This window comes from Anopheles moucheti, chromosome 2 (assembly GCF_943734755.1).
Source record: "Anopheles moucheti chromosome 2, idAnoMoucSN_F20_07, whole genome shotgun sequence".
Classification (NCBI taxonomy): domain Eukaryota; kingdom Metazoa; phylum Arthropoda; class Insecta; order Diptera; family Culicidae; genus Anopheles; species Anopheles moucheti.
The window spans coordinates 40634433-40651975 of NC_069140.1; the positions used below are offsets into that span (position 1 = coordinate 40634433).

Below are 17543 nucleotides of genomic sequence, written 5' to 3' on the forward strand. Positions count from 1 at the left end.
ACGGTGCATTGCGTTTATTATTAACCATTCCTCGGAACAACAAACAAACACTGCCGAACAGAGAAGGTTCGATCCACGTGAGCGTTTTCACACAAGATGGCATTCGGCCAAAGTAAACACAAAGAAAGCGTTGAAAGAAAGCGTTGAAATGAAAGAAAATAGTTGGATCTGGTGGGATTGTGCTTATTCGCATTGTAAATACGAAGTTCAATTGCTATCAGTGTTATTTACGACACATTGGCAACCTCAGCCTTCAGTTCGATTGCTACAAAGATTGTCTTAGCTTTTTCATTTCTTTGTAGTTGTTGTTTCTAACATACAATTGAATTAAGATGATCGTGTTTCGATATTCAATGATTGTTCAATGATCTGTTAGAAGTTGTTTCAATTTTATCAAAAACGATAGATTACTTAACTCGCTATCTTCTTTCCTACCTACTGCCCTTTATTGTAAAGTATTCTTAACTTTATAAATAACTTTACAACTCAAATATTCAAATACGTTAACCTGTTTAATTAAAAAAAGGATGATCATTCGGATCAACCCCTCATACGCCGTTCTTACTAGCCCAATACGGGTAAATAAAAAGTCAAAGAAAGCCAGAAACGACAGTCCTAGACCTCTTGAGGTTGTTGTACAACCAGAACAGCCGATACAGAAGCAGATAGAGTTACTAGAACTGCTAGCAATTTACTACTGTTATTACTAGCAAAAACACTATTTTTATTTAAAAGTCGTACATTGCGTTGCCGTCATCTATTGCCGTATCTATTGGGATATTGTTATCTATTTTTAAATTATTCAGAATTAATATTAACAAAACAAATAACCTAACTATTTGATTTCATATGGTAAGTTTTTTTTAGCATTTTACAACTTATTTCATCTGCATTTTTATTTCAGAAGCAACAAGAAAAAATCCAAACATCGTGATTTCGCAGAGACTAATAAATTCTTAGGGATTGAAAACGATTTCGAAATTTGATTCCTGATTTGAATGACTCCTCGCTAGGGATTCATATGATTGGCTCTTCTCAAAAGATTCATTAAGCACAGCACTAGTCAGTGTCCGCGTCAAATAAATTTTATTTTTGTTGTTGATGTTGATTGTTGTTGATCAAATTGTTGATGATGTTCTGGATTTGGATCACCGTTGCACAACTATCACCTGTCTGCAAAATGGATCTAGCTTCTATCTGAGCCGCCGCCAGAAAGATAGCTCATTCAAAAATGATTACACATATTTAGAAAAACAAAATCGATGCACGCACAATAAATATTCTGCTGTGAGCGAACTACCATTGCTTCTAACCTTACGCCCAATGCAAAGTTGAAGGCCCACGCAGTACATTATCTGGCGCCATGAACAAACAATGTTGTCCCAATTAAACGATTACCCACGGAAACCTTGACGGAAGGATATTGCCGGTCATTAGCATGGGAAGGAAACTCCCTAATAACTGCACATTGCACATCCACCGGTTTCACACCGCTTCAACGCAACGAAAGCTCGATCGATCCCCCGAGCGTTTGCCCGGTACCGGAAAGACGGCTAATATTTGCACGTTGGTGCATTCGATAATATGGGAAAGGGGGCTAATAATAGACACCGTCGATGCAGCGAAACAATCGATTTTGATCGTGAACGAGATACACAACTATCGGAAATGAATTAAAAATACTTTGATGACTTGACAACCTGTGGTCGCTCTGTGTGTGGTTGATATGCGTTCCCGGTCTCTGGTCGCTTCGGATGCGAAACTGATCCGCGTCAGCAGGATGCGTTAGATAACCGATGCGGCCGATCGCATTTGTTTTCCTCGGTATCGGAAGAGCTAATCTTCGCTGTTCGGGCACGCGATGATCTCGGGCTCGGGCTTCTGGTGGTGACATTGAGGGGAAGATAATTTAATGAAGCATTACGAATGCACACACCGCATCAAACCCCATTCGAACGCCAGTGTCCGATCAAAGCACAAAGCAGCCAACGATTTTCACGCCCCAGTGTTTATAATATTTAGCGCTCTTCCGTGGAGCTTTTCGTGTAAGCGCTTCTGCAGCAAACAGCAAAACAACACCCGCGATGGACGTGCAAGTGGATGCCATGGAGATGGCTCTGCCACCGATCGAATCGTTCAAGAACTGCGAGTATCATGTGCGTGTTTCGGGCACGACCGAGCTCGATCGTCGCGTTATGTCATTTGTGGACAACCTGTGGGGTTTCGAGGTGACCGGTGGCATCGATCAGTTCGAACCGCTGACAGTGATTTCGGTGAAGCGCGAAGGGTTGGCGCGGCGGGCCGGCATTCGGGTGAATGATATCATTACAAAGATTAACGAATCTAACGCGGACAAGCTGACACTCGCGCAGGCACAGGAGCTGATCGCGGAATCGGGACGCACGGTGAAGATATTCGTCAGCGGGTATGCACAATCGAGCAGGAAATAATCAGTGGACGGTGGACCGATGATGTGTGCGCTTTTGCTCTTTTTCTTTGCAGCGATGTGGAAGAGGATAGTGAAGATGAGATGACGGTGGATTACTGGTTTAAACCTTGTAAGTACACGACAGGGGAAGCAATCGCCTCCGCAAGACGAATCATTGCATCTTCATAATCGTAACGCAGCCGATTAGACGGGGGTCTGACTGACTGACGAAGAACAATTTACGATGTTTTGGGAGAATCCTTCCCCAGCCCATTCTCTGTCCGCTCATGAACTACATCCCGTCTATGTCCTATCCCATCCCGTGTCCGCCTGCATCTCGCAAGGATAGTCACTACCCCACCCGTTGATAAAGATGGTTTCTTTTCCTCAGTAAACGAAGCCGACCGTTCAATGTTGGATTGGGAGGCGCGCCTTCGTGCCAACAGGAATGTGAGTAGAAAAAGGATTTTGACGTAGTATCTGACTAACAACTTTTTTCACATGAACCAATTCTCTATCGCAGCCCGACAAATGGAACGGTTTGTGGCCGTGGAATGATCGCAAGAAGGTGGTCTACAAGTGAGTACGCTTTTTCCCATGGTATGCGGAACTTGGCAAAGAGACGGCAGACGACGCCGTTGAACGTTGAAGCGAGCCGCTCAAAATACACCTTCTCATGTGCTTTTCCTTCTCATCTCGGCGTGTTCTGCCCTTAGGGAGTCCAACTGCTTTATGGTTCCAAGCGTAGCGGAAGAAACGCGCGAACGGGAGCTGAAGCTGCGCGCCACCGAGGATCAGTACGAGAAGCATTTGAAGCAGGAACGCGAGCAGGCGGAAAAGAAGGCCGAAGAGGAGCGGCTGGTTGAGGAGGCACGTCGGGCGGAGGAGGAGCGTCGTGCGGAGGAGGAACAATTTTTCGCCACCTTCGAGGCGGAACAGAAAAAGCGCCAGGAAGAGGAAGCGGCCAAGCGGCTCCAGGGTGAAGCTGAACCGAGCGCCACGATCGGGGATGAGTCGGGCGAACCGGAACAGGCGACAGTGGCGGATGCCGAAGCCGATCAGTACATCGATGAGCTGATGGAGCAGGAGAAGGTGCTCGGTGAGGTCAGTACGGATATGATCGAACCAGAGGACAGCAGCACGGCAAAAGCTTGAGTGTTCAAGCGTTTTTATTTTGTAAGGTATACTTTTGGAATTCAGAAGGCATGGATACTGAATAGGATATAAAATATATGAATTACAATTACAACTTAACTAGAACAACTTCCTATATGGGACTGTATGGAAGTGCATGTATTTAAATCATTTCAATCATCATTGTGTCATGTATTTAAACGACAGCAAACCATTGCAATGAAAATACATAAATAAATTAACAGGGGTTTAAATACAATAGAAAATCTCTTAGAAAGACCCTATAATATTAAGCACTACTTTCTGTTAAGAAAGTCTAAATTTCCAATTGCAATATCACCTGGCTTCTCTAACTTCAACTACATGGAATATGGTTCTAGTATCTTTAAAAGCAGATTTGCAGTACTTTAAAGAGCTAATGTCATTGCATATTCTAATAAATCCAAACTTAGGTAGGAAGCAACTTGGAATTCGTCATAATATTGACTTAGCTACATTTTGAGTTACCTGCAAACTGGTCCTATTACAAAAACTTAAGAATTGCTATACATTTTTACGAATTCCAAGATTATGAATAGTTGGAAAAAATATATATTTTAATAGACAATGGTGGAAGAGGGCTTTACGCAGTACGGTGATTTCTTTTTTGATTTAAAATTAGACCCATGCAAGATTCCGCTTGGTCACATGAAAAATATGAGAAAAACAAATTACGAACTGCACTGAACAACACCGATAATATAAAATGCAATGCCCCTTCTATACTACCAAATATATTAAACAACATGTGAACATATTGCAAATCCTCCCAAACCTAAATTCTTAGGCAGAATGATCAGTTACTAGATGTATGGTTTTTAAGTAAAACTAATAAATATTAAATATATTATTAAATACAATATTTATGAAAATATAGCTCTATTTTTCCTGTTAAGGACTCTTCATTCATTTGCGAAAATATCCACTAGCCGATCGCAGTGGTTCGCTAGACGTGTGTTTGACAACTCTGGCTGAAGTCGTTCAATGCTCGCTCAGCAAGAAAATAAGTACATCTTTTTAAAAGCAATATTTTAAAATGATGATGCTTCAAATATTTGAAATATGGAATAGCAACTTGACATGATAGTTTTGCTCTTAATGCTTTACATCTTTATTTTTCTTGAAGAACGACCAGGCCGTACTGGTCAAATCCCTTCTATCATCTTTCCCGAAATTTTGGTACTGTAAGGCAAGGTTTAAACTGAAAAGCCCTTCCAGTATCAGCTGCTTTGTTACATTTACTGGTTTATTTACAATAATAAAATAAGAAATACAATAATATAATAAGAAAACTTCTTTACGTAGAGGGATACGAAGAGGCAAAGGTGAGGAAGTTAATATCGAGAATATTAACACAAGTCATAACATACTGATTTAATGCTTTTAGTAGATCTTATCGAATAACGTCCTATTACTTAAGTCTGTGCTATTAATGTGGTCCTTCGTTTTGAATTGACAGCGATTGTCAATAAACCGTGCCTAGTACAACTCTGCATTCTCTGCAGTCCCGAGACTTCTAGTGCATTCCAATTCCGAGACGCATCCCACAGCTATGCTAGTGTGCGTGTGTCTCGACAACCGACAACAATCCGAAGAACATTCCCATGCTTCGTGTCCTCTGGCTTCGCCGGCATGTGATGCACGGAGTCAGCTGCACTAAAATTATTCACTCCGTCGACAGATTCGTTTCGGCTACCCTACCCGGTGGGCACCAGTGCACGTGCAGTGACGGTATACGGTTTGTTACGATCGAGTGATAGAGCATATTGATCCACCGATTGACTGGATTCGTATTGCGTGCGATTGAAGATCATTTCCACAGAAGTAAGTCTCCGTAAGTGGCGATCGAGCGGATAGCAGGTTGAAGGATCAAGTGTTCCAACCCGATTCAAACGATAGGCGACGGCAGTATTGCCTTGTGATAGGTTATCGATCCTGCCAACTGCGTGCATGTGAAAGTAGGCCACGAATACGTAATCATCGCGTTTGCAACATTCGGACGACGATCGACGCCCTGTCTGACCTGGCATTGACCAAATCATCGGAAAATCACCACCATTACATCACCCCCATCACCGCCGAATTCGTGAGAATGCCCGAATTTGTTATTGAAAAGCGCAATATTCCAGTGCTGACCGTGTCGTCTAGAGATGGTCCGGTGGTTAACGAGAATAGCGACAATCCGCTCGGATTTCGAATCACCGGTGGAGCCGACTTCGAGATGCCCATCACCGTGTTCCAGGTGAGTTAGTGGACTTGGCCTGGTCGTTGCTCGAATGGTAGTAGGAAGCGTCCGTAATTGGAATTTCAGGTTCGTTCCATTGTTTCGCCTGCATGATCTGCTGCAACGTAGGACGAAAAAGGGGGGGGGGAGTTTGAATGGCGGGACTCGCACTGCGTACGGTGCGTACGGTCCGTGATCAAAAATAGACCCAACTGCCACTGAATCTATGCTAGCGCAACATCGTACGCTGAACTCGATCATCGGCGATCTGTTGCTGTTGTGCATGCCGGTGCCAGTGTACAGGCCCGTTCCGACAGCCACCGGTTTGGTTCGGCGATAAACATAACCTAGCATTCGATCAGTTGAATTGAGTGATGTCGCCGGTTTGCAGACAGACACGTCCATGTATTTCTTCGTCATGCGCACGCGATCGCGTTTCGTGTGTTGATTTGCTTCCGTTTTTGCCATGCGCAGCTGACCAACCACAACACATTGTTTTGGGACGTCGGTTCTACTGCCGGTTGATGTATTTTTTTTCTTTATTTTCTTCAAGTGTTTCGAAATTTATTTCAAACACACATCTCGACGTCACTAGAATTACATGTCATGAAAACAAACTCTCGAAAGATGATCCACTGCTACACCGCACTCGACACACATTTGATCTGCCGTGTAATCCCCTCGATTTCGTTTTGCTACAATACTACGACAATGAAACTATTTATCCGTCCCAGAGTACATAAGCGTATCCGAGACGAAACATAATTTCAACATCATATACGACAACACAACTTTGAGCGGGGTGGTCCGTAGCCGATCGGTACAACACGAGTGAAACAAAAACATGTACAAACCGCAGTAAAATCACACCAAAACTGTCTCATCTTTGGCTATCGAGAAAGATCGAGCAGTGTGAATCCCGGGATAAACCATTCCTGCCGCACTGGTTCAGTGTTACGTTGATTGTCACGGTAGAAGGACCAACGGCTAGGAAAACTTGTGTTATTTGAATCAGCAAATTTTTAAAATCCGAGAAATAGACGGAACGCCTCGCACGTCTAAGCTAGTGTCACGCTAGGGATGGCACTGGACGAGCCGAAGGTGGCACCGGAGGGTGACCAGCAGCAGCAACTGGACAGCAATGGAACGAACGAGAAACGAGACGAAGCTCCCGACTACTACAAACGACCCAAGTTCAAGCGAAACATCATCCCGTTCGATACGGAGGATTTGACCGTGCGCGTAATCCGGGAACGTTTTCTCGTCCCGAACCAGGTGTCCGAGGGCAGCCCGGCCCAGAAGGCGGGCCTCAAGCTGGGTGATCAGATCCTGCAGATCAACGGTGCCGATGCTTCGGCCATGCGTCTCGCCACGGCCCAATCCGTCATCAAACAGGCTGGCGAACAGCTGCAGATGATCGTTGCACAGTAAGCATTACCATACATACCCCCACACACGCGCCGTGTATGTAACTCTTGTTGTCGGTTGAACCCGCCCGGGTGGTTGCGGTCGACGGACGAACCAGAACCGTTTCGTATGAGTTCCCGGGAGACCAGAGCAGGAACACATCGGTGGTTCGTTTTGTTCGTCAGTAGACCGTTCTTTCGTGTGTTTCATACCCCTGTCGCATGTCGTAAACAGTGTGTGTCCGCGCGAGTGAAGAGTGATTATTTTGCTGATAAAAATAACCGGACATTTTTCGTGAAAATCTTTTGATTGCTAGCGACGGGGCCAGATGGGGTTCCCCGATGATCTCGTGCGCTCAATCGCACTAAAGTCGTGTTGCACTGAGGGATGGTGTCGAAATTTGTTTCCCTTAGCGCCCTAGTTACTGATGAAGGCTAACACAGTTGCTTCACTGAGAAAAGCGGCAAGTCCTTGGAAAGTGATTTGAAGTCGTAATTAAAATGGCTGACGACTTGCGGGGATGTACTGTGTATCCTTAAGATGTACAGAACAGAGAGGATGAAGATCTTCCTCGCATCTTGCTACAACAATAATGCACTATCTATTGCGTCCTCCTACAAAAGGCATGTTTGTAATCTGACCAAGTTGTCAATTGCTGATTGAATCTCTCTACCCACTTGAAGATCCTCAGCAAGATCACAACAATCCTTGACCGAGCGTGGCTGTATCAGGAATTCGTGCAACGAACCTGCATTTTCAAACATCAACAGGTAGAGACACACACGGTGACGTCGCTTGTCACCTGTTTGGGGCCCCAACACACCTCACTCAGCAGGAAATTGATGCGTGTCACAGTGCTGATTGAAACGATGTCCATTAGGACGTCAAAGGCGCAACGTAGCGCTAGGTAGCCGTACCGAACGGACCAGTTATCCAACATCTCACTAGATCCGTTGAACCAGAAATAACTTTTTTGCTTACGTTTCGTGTCTTTTGAATGCCTGCTGCTTCTTGCCGTGCCGACAACAATAAGCGGCAGAGAGTGGTTCGGGGTTTTCGCGCAAACGCGCCTTATCGATGTGGGGTAGCTTCTGTAGATCGTAGATCAATCCTACCATCATCTGCCCGCCACCAACCCCATGGCTACTGGCGTAGGTTAATGTTTGAATGCTATCCGCTCTTCATGTGGTTCTATTTTGATCCTGAGTTGTGCCAAACATTAACTCGGTCGAGCGATGCCTTGGACGTCACACAGCAGTCGAGGTGTCGAACCATTCGCGGACCAGCCTAATGGAACGTATTGCGTTGCAGAAATTATTCTTTTGGTCATTTAATGCACGAATTGCATCCAATTTTAAAACGTAATGTGTTCATATCGACGTAACTACTGCAAACGAGTTGGAAGGAATGCCGCTTTCAAAGTAAGGGCAATAGAGCATCTAGAGGTACACACAACTAAAACTATTCCACTCATCACTGTTGCACGTCAGTTTGCATTGTTGTGAATACTCGACCTTGCGTGTTGAAGAGTTCGATCAATTCCCTAACGTGGCCTTTTTACCCTTCCAGAGACGACGAGAAAAATCGAAAAGCTGAAGAGCAAGGTCAACCGAAGGAAACACGCGAGGTCAAGTTCGTAGGTAATGAGCAGCAGCCGGCGACCGATGTCACTAACAAACCCGCTCCCGAACCTAAAACCGACGAACGTGGTATGTGCTAATGGTTTGCCCAATGTCCAAAGTTTGTCCAGTTGGCCCTAACCCACCAAAAAGGGAAGGGGCCATCACACTAACTCTGTACTACTTTTCACCTCGTTTTTGCTGCCCGTCCGCCTGTACTCTTCCTACCTGCTACTTGTTTGGATTGGGCAGAAAATTGGACGCAACCCCCGGAGCGCAAGGTATGGCATCCGATCGTATGGCAGCAGCCACCACCCCCAATACCGCCGGATCTATACGGCAAGGATGCACCGCATCAGCAGCTGATCGCGAACATTCGCCGATTGCTGTCGGAGACGCGCAAAAAGCCGGAAGAGCAACAAAAATACATCGAGCGTATGATGCTTTCGCTACCGACCGGTTCCCGGCGGGACGAGGACGAAGAGGAACAGCCACCACCGGCTCCGAAACCAAAGAAGAAGAAGAAGAAGAACAAGGGCAAGGTCGGTGTGAAGGCAGCACCGCGGACACGCCTGGATAGCGAAACGTCGGAGGATGGGTCCGTGTCGGAGGCGGCTCCCGCTGTGGAACCTGCCGAACCGATTCCGGAGGAAGTTAGTGCCGAGGCTTAGAAAGGGAATGGTTCCCTTCAAGCCACACACACACACACGCACGCACAGGGCGCACTTACTGTTAGGGAGTAAATAACAGACTATCTCAGATTTTCCAGCAAAGATCGTAGGGAGCGTATTAAACGAAAACGAAACATGATTTGTTAAAGCTTGTTGTTCTCTTTGATCAATGTACTTAACCTCGATTTGTTCCGATGTTGAATAAAATCGTTCTTTTTTTTCCTATACATAATTGTTAAAACCCCCTTTGGTCAATTTTTTGGAAAGATTGATCAGCGTTCACTTACCTGCTGTATGTTTTCCCATTTCGGCCAGTCCCCTGCGATAGTCGCCGGTCCAGCTTTGATTCGATGTCGTCGCACGATCACCGCTCACTGTCGTGTGATTCCTGCGACAGCCTTAGCGTGTTGGCGGTGGAACAACAGCTGCGCCAAATGCAACAGCAGCTCAACGAAATCAGCGTCATTCCGATGCAAATTCAGGCGACGCTTAGCTTCCTCACACAAACTTTGACCAAATTTGCACCACCCGAGTTGCAACGGCAACTACCGGATGCGCTTCGGGCCACCACAAAGCAGGCTACCGACGAAATGGACGAATTTGTAAACGGTGAAGAACTTACGCAAACGGAGTCGACCAAAGATGGTGATGTGACGGAGGAAGAAGCTTTTGCCATTACGTTGGAGAGTCTGTTCGATGAGTCGGAAGTCTTTGAGACGTTACCGCCACGTGGGGAGGACGATGATGGACAGTCATGGGATGGAACGGAAACGCCCGAAGAACCAGAAATTAGTGAAGAAGAGCGATCACGCATCGAGAAGCTGGAGCGTATTATCAAGCTTCAGAAAACTTGGCCCTGGAGTCAACAAGAAAAGCCCATCCATAAGTAAGAACAAGCGCTTATCGTACCGGAAAAAGATGGATTATCTGCACCTGTTTCATATATTTTCTCCTTCACAGACGTTCCAACTGCCATTTGGTGCCGAGTGTAGCGCTGGAGCGTTCGAAAATCAAGCAACTGACGAATATGGAATCACTGCCATTCTACAAACATGGATATCTCACTCGTGTCTGAAATTATTGGCACCAAAATTGCACTATTCACTGGTTGATTATTTTATTCTTCTACGTAACGCTTCGTGCGCTCTATCCAGCTTTTTGGGGTTCACAATATACCTTATTTTCTTTTAATTGTAAAACTACTTTATCGATGAGAAAGAAACAATGAATAATTGGATGACAAAAGAGTTGAATGCGACGAAATTAGAGCATCGTTCCATGAACGTTTGTTTACTTGAACTGTCATTCGCATGGGCGGCTAAAATCGATGGCGGCTGGACGCCATCACAGCTGTCAAACAAAACCAACAGCAAACCGCATCCCACACTGCTAGCTTGGAAAAGATTTTGATTCTATTAAAATGTAAGTAAACTACCGTTAAAAATTGCAATCTATTTCATTATTCATAAATTTCGTATTTTACTCACTTTCAGGGCGTTGGCAAAACCAAAATCGGAACTAACCCCAGAGGAGTTGGCGAGACAAGAAGAGGAGGAATTCAACACCGGTCCACTCTCTGTGCTAACGCAGTCGGTGAAAAACAACACGCAGGTTCTGATAAACTGTCGCAACAACAAAAAACTGCTTGGTCGCGTGAAAGCGTTCGATCGGCACTGCAACATGGTGCTGGAGAACGTGAAAGAAATGTGGACCGAAGTTCCGCGCACCGGCAAGGGCAAAAAGAAGGTTAAACCAGTGAACAAGGATAGATTTATCTCGAAGATGTTCCTCCGGGGTGATTCGGTGATTCTTGTGCTACGCAATCCACAGGCAACTGCTGCAGGAAAGTGAAAAGCGTTGCCAGCGTAACAAATAAACTAGCATAAGTAATTTCTTACAATTCTCGTTTATTCTGAATGTAATGGAAAAGAAATACAAATGTAAGAACCAGCAACCTCACCGTACGTAAAAAGATTTCCCATGGAAAAAGGAACGGCCGCACGCTTAGTCCTTCTCGGCAATCGCTGTCAAATGGACCTCGATTTCGTCCTCGGTTAGGGTACGGAATTCCGGCTTTTCTTTGCTTACGATGCCAATCTCTACTTCAGTCGGCTTGAAATCAACTGCCAGCACCGTGGACAGACAGGTGATGGCTAGCTGGATCGTTTCCTCCTCGCCAAACTCGGCCTTGCGCTTGAGTTTCTTCTCCAGATAACTGTTGGCTTCCGTTTGTTTTACACCTACCGAAATGGCGTGATAGCCGCAATAGTAGCCAGCCGGATCCGTTTTGTACACAGCCGGTCCATTTTCGGGATCATACGCGATCATTACAATGCTGCAACCGAGGGGACGCATCTCGGCGTTCTGCGTGTACACCTGCGAAATGTCTGCCATTCGGCGACACAGCACATCTACCGGAATTTCATAGCCGTACTTGTACCGCCAGTTGGCCGCCTCATATCGGGCCCGTTGTACCTGCGAACGACTGTCCGCTATGCGACCGGTCATAACACAGCCAATTTCACGGGTAATCCGATACAGGTGGGTCACGGTAGCCGGGTCAATCAGCTTGTCTGGGATCTTCTTTTGAGTCGCTACCACTGCACAATCCTTTCCTTTGAGCGCAATAGACGTAAGGCCCTCCTGGTTGATGGCCTTGAAGGCATATTCTGCAAACCGTGTTTGGTGAGCAAATTATTAAACATGATGGCAAATAATGACTACAGGTATCGGCTACCATACATACCGACTTGGTACAGACGACCTTCCGGCGAAAAAATCGTAATATGACGATCGAATCCAGCGCTGCTTCCGCGAGACATTTTTTAGCCAGTACCGTTTTACAGGAGAAGCACTAAATTATTCGTACAGTTCGTGTTAATTGTGAATGGATTTGCGTGAAACTTAACAAACAAGATAGATGACCGACGAAACACGGATTTGTGGGGTTAAAGATGATTTGTTGTTTTCTGTGTTGAGACGTTTTGACGAAAACCAGGTGATGGAAGAATACGTTGTTTGACGTTTCGGCATTTTGACATATGGGTAGAGTGGGTCTGTCATCTTTTTAGAACACACATTTGTCGATTTATTAAATCGAATCGGAAATCTAATGATAAGTTACAATAAGTAAAATATAAACAACAGATTTATTTAGAAGCGGCTATAAAAAACACACGCATTTTCGTCATACACCCCTGAAGGGTGCAGAAAACTACCCTTCAGCTTAAATGTGGTTTGTGTCATGGCTAATGTAACCGGAAATATGAAATTAGTATTTTAGGGTTATTTATTGTTAACTACTACTTTTTTCTATACTTTCCTGTTTAGGACTTAGCACATACTTAAACCTGCTTCCGATGAACGATACTTGAAGCGAATTCAGCACCATCAGTATATCAGTATTGTACAGACGAACTGTTACTAACTCTGACTAACAGACTTTCACACACCTCATCCCAAAAACGGGTGAATGAAACAGAATTTACGAACCCAGTCCGCACAATACTATTTTGCACAACTTACAAACAACAAATTAACAAATAGCGTTCCCTTTTGGATTTGAATTAACGGTGGCACATATTTTCGGCTGCTGTCGTACTCTTAATTACAAAATCTTCTCCAAAAGCATACCTTCGCCTAATTGGATTACCTCAAATTTTCCCTATCGGCAATGCGGCACTGTAACGCTGAACGGTGCCAAAGCATGTGGTTATTGCACGCCGTTTCAGGAAGCATTTGATTGAGGTGTGCTGCATGGGAACCGTCCATCCTTTTGCGTTACGATATTTCTTCATTAAAAATACATACTAAGCGTCGTATTACATTCGATGTTCATCTGTCGGTAGGGATTTGATATCTTACGGTGGGGGTAAGGTTAAATGTGCGCCCAATCCTGTAACAGCTCGTACTAGAACCCTATAACCTTGATCCAGATTTGCAACCAGAGCACTCCAGTGCATGAAAATATTGATGGCAGTGTGCCGGATTTGAACGTTTCGATTTACAGGAAGCGGAATGGAACAAAGTTCGCGTCGGTTCGAGTCGGTTCAGGTTTCATATTAATAATTTCTATTCTGCCTAATGCATGAGCCAAATGGGATGGAACTCTCTCGATGGAATTTGATGTTTCTAATTATGACGATCAATGATTTTGTTGATTTTGTGGATGGTGGATCAAACATGAGCTAGTATGGAGAAAGTTGTGAGGTTACACCGAACATGCTTCATTTGGTATTAATAGCGAATTCTGTTGAAAATTATACAACCAACAAGATGATAGTGGCATGGCAACATGAATTGATCTAACATAAAACTAATATAAAATTTGCTAGTGAAACTTAAGAGTAATTTACAGTAGGACAATGCTGTAAAATTGGATAATTAAGGCGAACATAAGAGCAGGACATTTATTTATTAAATTGTTTTCAAAACTTTTCAAACTTTTCTCAAATCAAACATTATTTATTGAACTTGGCTATTCTATTTACGCTTTTTGATCCATCTAAAGAGAACGGAGGTAGTTGCTGTAGCACCAAAACATTTACTAAACATTTGCTTAATGGTGTCTGACGCAAAACAACATTTTTGATATTCCTTTACCACGCTTAGTCGATTTTTAACCCAAATCAATGGTTGTGCTCTTCGTGCTACTGCCACTTTGCAACCTGTATTGCATACCTTTAGGCGCTTTGTTTCAGGAGACACACAGCCATTTCAAATTTCTTTTCAATGGTATAGGCTTTTTGGTGTACACTTTAGCGGAAGTGTATGTTTAGCTATCGGTAGTCCATCAAAGGCTCAGCTTAATTAACAGGGAAGGATCATGTTCATGGGAGTTCATAAGAAAAACAAAACATTTCCTTTGACGCTATACTATTGCCATCCGTTATTTTGTTCCAGTCCTCACTTGCAAGTAAATGTGCCCGAAGAAGGCTGCCATCAGCAATAAAAAAAGGGAATTGTAAACACACGTCCGTTTCGTCGCAGCTATGAAAAGTGAGACATGCATCGGACCAGTCATGTCCTTTTCAAAATTGAAATTGTACCTATTGCTACGACCCATTTTGATCGTTGCACCTTGCTGCAGATATGGGAAGCTTAGTTCCTTTTTTGTTGCTACACGTAACACAACAGAAACAATCATAATAATTGCTTAATAATTATTATGACTCACCTTCAATAACACATCACTTTTCGTTTCATATGTTTCGTGGCTTCGTAATATTCCCGTCACATTCAATTAATGTTAATGGGAATGGTTTATATGAAACAGTAGCATGTGTTATTGAGAACCCTCTTATTTCAGGCTTCAATTCAAAACTCACACTCACTATCACCCGGCACGGTACTGTAAATAAATGTCGGAAACTGGTACGTAACTACCCCGGAAACACTTCCGGATTGTAACTACCACTGAAACACTTCCGAGAGAAAAATATGAGAAAAGTATATAAAAGGTGCCAGCTATTTGTCGCCTTGGTGATTATGACGTAGTACGGACGGGGGGAAAACTGTGACCGTTATGGGACACTATCCGTCCCCTCCGCTCTCGTTCTCTACCATTCCAGCTTGGAGGACCTGTGTCTACTCACCCACGCAAATAAATCCCCTCGAAGGCCATCGTGTGCTAAAAATATCATACACCGCTTCCTGGTTCGGTGCCACAACCGTTGTTTGGTGTGTGGGTAATATTGGGTGGAAGAGAGAGAAAGAGCGAGATTTCTTCCAACCAAACGCAGAGGAAGGCAAAAGTTTTTCCACCGGCACTAGCGCCGAGTAAACCAACGCTCACATGTCACAGCAGTAGTAAAAGAGGCAGTGAAGTGAATATCGAAACTGACGTACCCTGCATTCCACGGGCACCACGGACCGCCTTCAATCAGGGAAATAATATTCGCGCTAAGAAGATTGCAGCTGATGCTGTACACGGTACATCCTGTGTCCAGCCCACCACCCTTATGGCACCCCCTTGGCCAACGGGGGTGGCATTAAAAGCGAATAGTTTCCCCTGCAGTCGTGGCACATTCAGAACAGAATAGGCATGTCGGTTTTGCCGAATGTGGCAAGCACGAACAAGAACCGTATGCCACCGTAGCCTGCCGAACGGTGGTGCAGTTCTTTAGTATTGCCTGGTGCATTTTGTAGCGACACACACGAAAAAAAGGACGAAAAACGCACCCCGTCAACGTGCAACATTTCATGCAGTGGTTATCTAAGGAAAGGAATGAACAAGTTTTGCATAGCTTCGTACGACAACGCCACGGACGGGCGGACGGACGGTAGTGGGGATGGATGCAGATTCCAAGCAGGGCTTTCACGTACTTTGTTCGCTTCCGGTGTATTTTATAAAGTGGTCGGAATGGTTGAGAATGGTAAAGTACGCGGCAGGTACGGGAGTAGACATCTTTAGACTGAGAATCTCGCCTACGCCATGCCACGCAGCATGGCAATAGTTGCGTACTCGAGCTGGCACTGGATCCATCACGGACGGACATTTTGTAAATGGCGGAAGGAAAAAAAGAAACACCGAAAGGCAAAGAATTTAATTAATGACAATCTCGACGATGAGCAAATTGGTGGTGTTTGAGCATGTTGATATCACAATACCCAGCAACGTCACGGTTGGAGCGTGTAAATAGCGATGGAATAACCGTGCTGGACGAGGTACGGGGTAGGAGGCGAATTTATTTCTTCGCACCGGTTTAGTGTGAAGGATGTGTGCGAGCGTGGGATTTAGTACATATCGTTGCAAAGCGTTACCGCTCGGTTGGATCAATGAAAGGGAATCTAATTATTTTCACCATGAATGGTATTAGCGCTGGGCTGCAGGATAAATCATGCTTTTTGGCGTATTTATTACGTGTCTTGTTACTCATTGTACAGCGCTCCGTGCTAATTGGCCGCTGTGCTTAACGATAATGGAAGCAAAAAATGCGTTGAGCAATGTTACGTATTTGCTGTTGCATTGTGGTGTGGATACAATTAATAGCAAACATTGGATTTGGAATAGAGTCGCTACAAAGAGCCTTATGAGACATAAAACCTCAACGCGCATAATGGTGGAAATAGTCATTTATGCGTGGAATAAAGATGAATTAAGACAAGGATTTTTTGTTGTTTAAAGAGTTCTTTTTATGTTAATTGTTTCAATGTTCCAATTGGCTTCATTCGTACAAAATCTAATAAAATCTATTAAATGTGATATATAGCTCTAGACATCTATAATAATATGGAACTTCATACAGACAATACAGATCCGACCATCTTCAACTAGGTGCAATGTTATTTCAATGATGTTGTGGCGAATGAACTTTGAAGATTTCGTTGCTCTTTGATGTCACACTCCAACAAATCATTTGATGTTGACCACCAACTCTAAGAACCTGGAGAATCTAACGATGTATTTATGTCGTTTGGGGATTTATAATTCGAAGGGGATATGAAGGATATGTCATACTTTGCATAGGGTCCATGTTGTTGAGCTGTATATGAACAATTATGTAAAACTTACTTCGTACAATGAGAACAATGAGAATGCCACCGGACGACCCAGCCCATGAAGTCCATTTAGGTCTTCCTTTTGAACAGAGGAGAAGTGGTAGGCTCAAATTGCAATGAGGCGATGACGTTGAAGCTTCCACAGAAAGGTCGGAATTACAGATTAGTTAAGGACGGTGATCAACTGTGAGCGGTCTAAGGAACTCCGTTTGGATTTCAGCCAACACTTTCACTAATATGAACTGCCCCGTTCTTGTGTTGTCCTTAGATATCTGAAATAACGCCATGGCAAATGATAAGTTTGCTCCATTGGCGGATCAAGCCTCTTGGAGCGGCTCGACTATCATAGTCAAGGCTCCTGTATTTCAAAATGGTTGAGTTGGGGAAGGGCTCATGTTCTCGACTTACCCGTAGGGTGAGGGGAATTCCTTTGGAGGTTCATCTGTTCTAAGTTTAGGCCACTCAGCATCGCTTTTCGGGCCCATCACTATCACAAACCATAAACCCTTTCCTACATCACA

General features: G+C 44.3%; 5 protein-coding genes across 5 annotated transcripts; 4 read left to right on the forward strand and 1 right to left on the reverse strand.

Annotated features, from left to right (window-relative positions):
* The first annotated feature begins 2084 nt into the window (after positions 1–2084).
* On the forward strand, positions 2085–3682 carry LOC128298042 (uncharacterized). The gene is made up of 5 exons (XM_053033774.1): positions 2085–2425; positions 2503–2558; positions 2802–2878; positions 2952–3007; positions 3145–3682. The coding sequence occupies exons 1-5, from the start codon at positions 2085–2087 to the stop codon at positions 3581–3583; spliced, it is 969 nt and encodes a 322-aa protein (XP_052889734.1). The 3' UTR covers positions 3584–3682.
* A 3146-nt stretch (positions 3683–6828) lies between these two features.
* LOC128297450 (membrane-associated guanylate kinase, WW and PDZ domain-containing protein 1-like) lies at positions 6829–9748 on the forward strand. The gene is made up of 3 exons (XM_053033087.1): positions 6829–7252; positions 8802–8941; positions 9104–9748. The coding sequence occupies exons 1-3, from the start codon at positions 6906–6908 to the stop codon at positions 9520–9522; spliced, it is 906 nt and encodes a 301-aa protein (XP_052889047.1). The 5' UTR covers positions 6829–6905; the 3' UTR covers positions 9523–9748.
* Positions 9749–9872: 124 nt separating this feature from the next.
* LOC128298763 (uncharacterized) lies at positions 9873–10597 on the forward strand. Its single transcript, XM_053034545.1, has 2 exons — positions 9873–10408; positions 10483–10597. The coding sequence occupies exons 1-2, from the start codon at positions 9873–9875 to the stop codon at positions 10595–10597; spliced, it is 651 nt and encodes a 216-aa protein (XP_052890505.1).
* Positions 10598–10878: 281 nt separating this feature from the next.
* LOC128309963 (probable small nuclear ribonucleoprotein Sm D2) lies at positions 10879–11470 on the forward strand. Its single transcript, XM_053046480.1, has 2 exons — positions 10879–10944; positions 11016–11470. Coding segments are annotated over exons 1-2 (360 nt in total). The 5' UTR covers positions 10879–10942; the 3' UTR covers positions 11374–11470.
* Positions 11410–12492, reverse strand: LOC128309962 (proteasome subunit alpha type-6-like). The gene is made up of 2 exons (XM_053046479.1): positions 12269–12492; positions 11410–12191 (listed from the first exon to the last, which is right to left on the reverse strand). The coding sequence occupies exons 1-2, from the start codon at positions 12342–12344 to the stop codon at positions 11527–11529; spliced, it is 741 nt and encodes a 246-aa protein (XP_052902439.1). The 5' UTR covers positions 12345–12492; the 3' UTR covers positions 11410–11526.
* Between the last annotated feature and the right edge of the window lie 5051 nt (positions 12493–17543).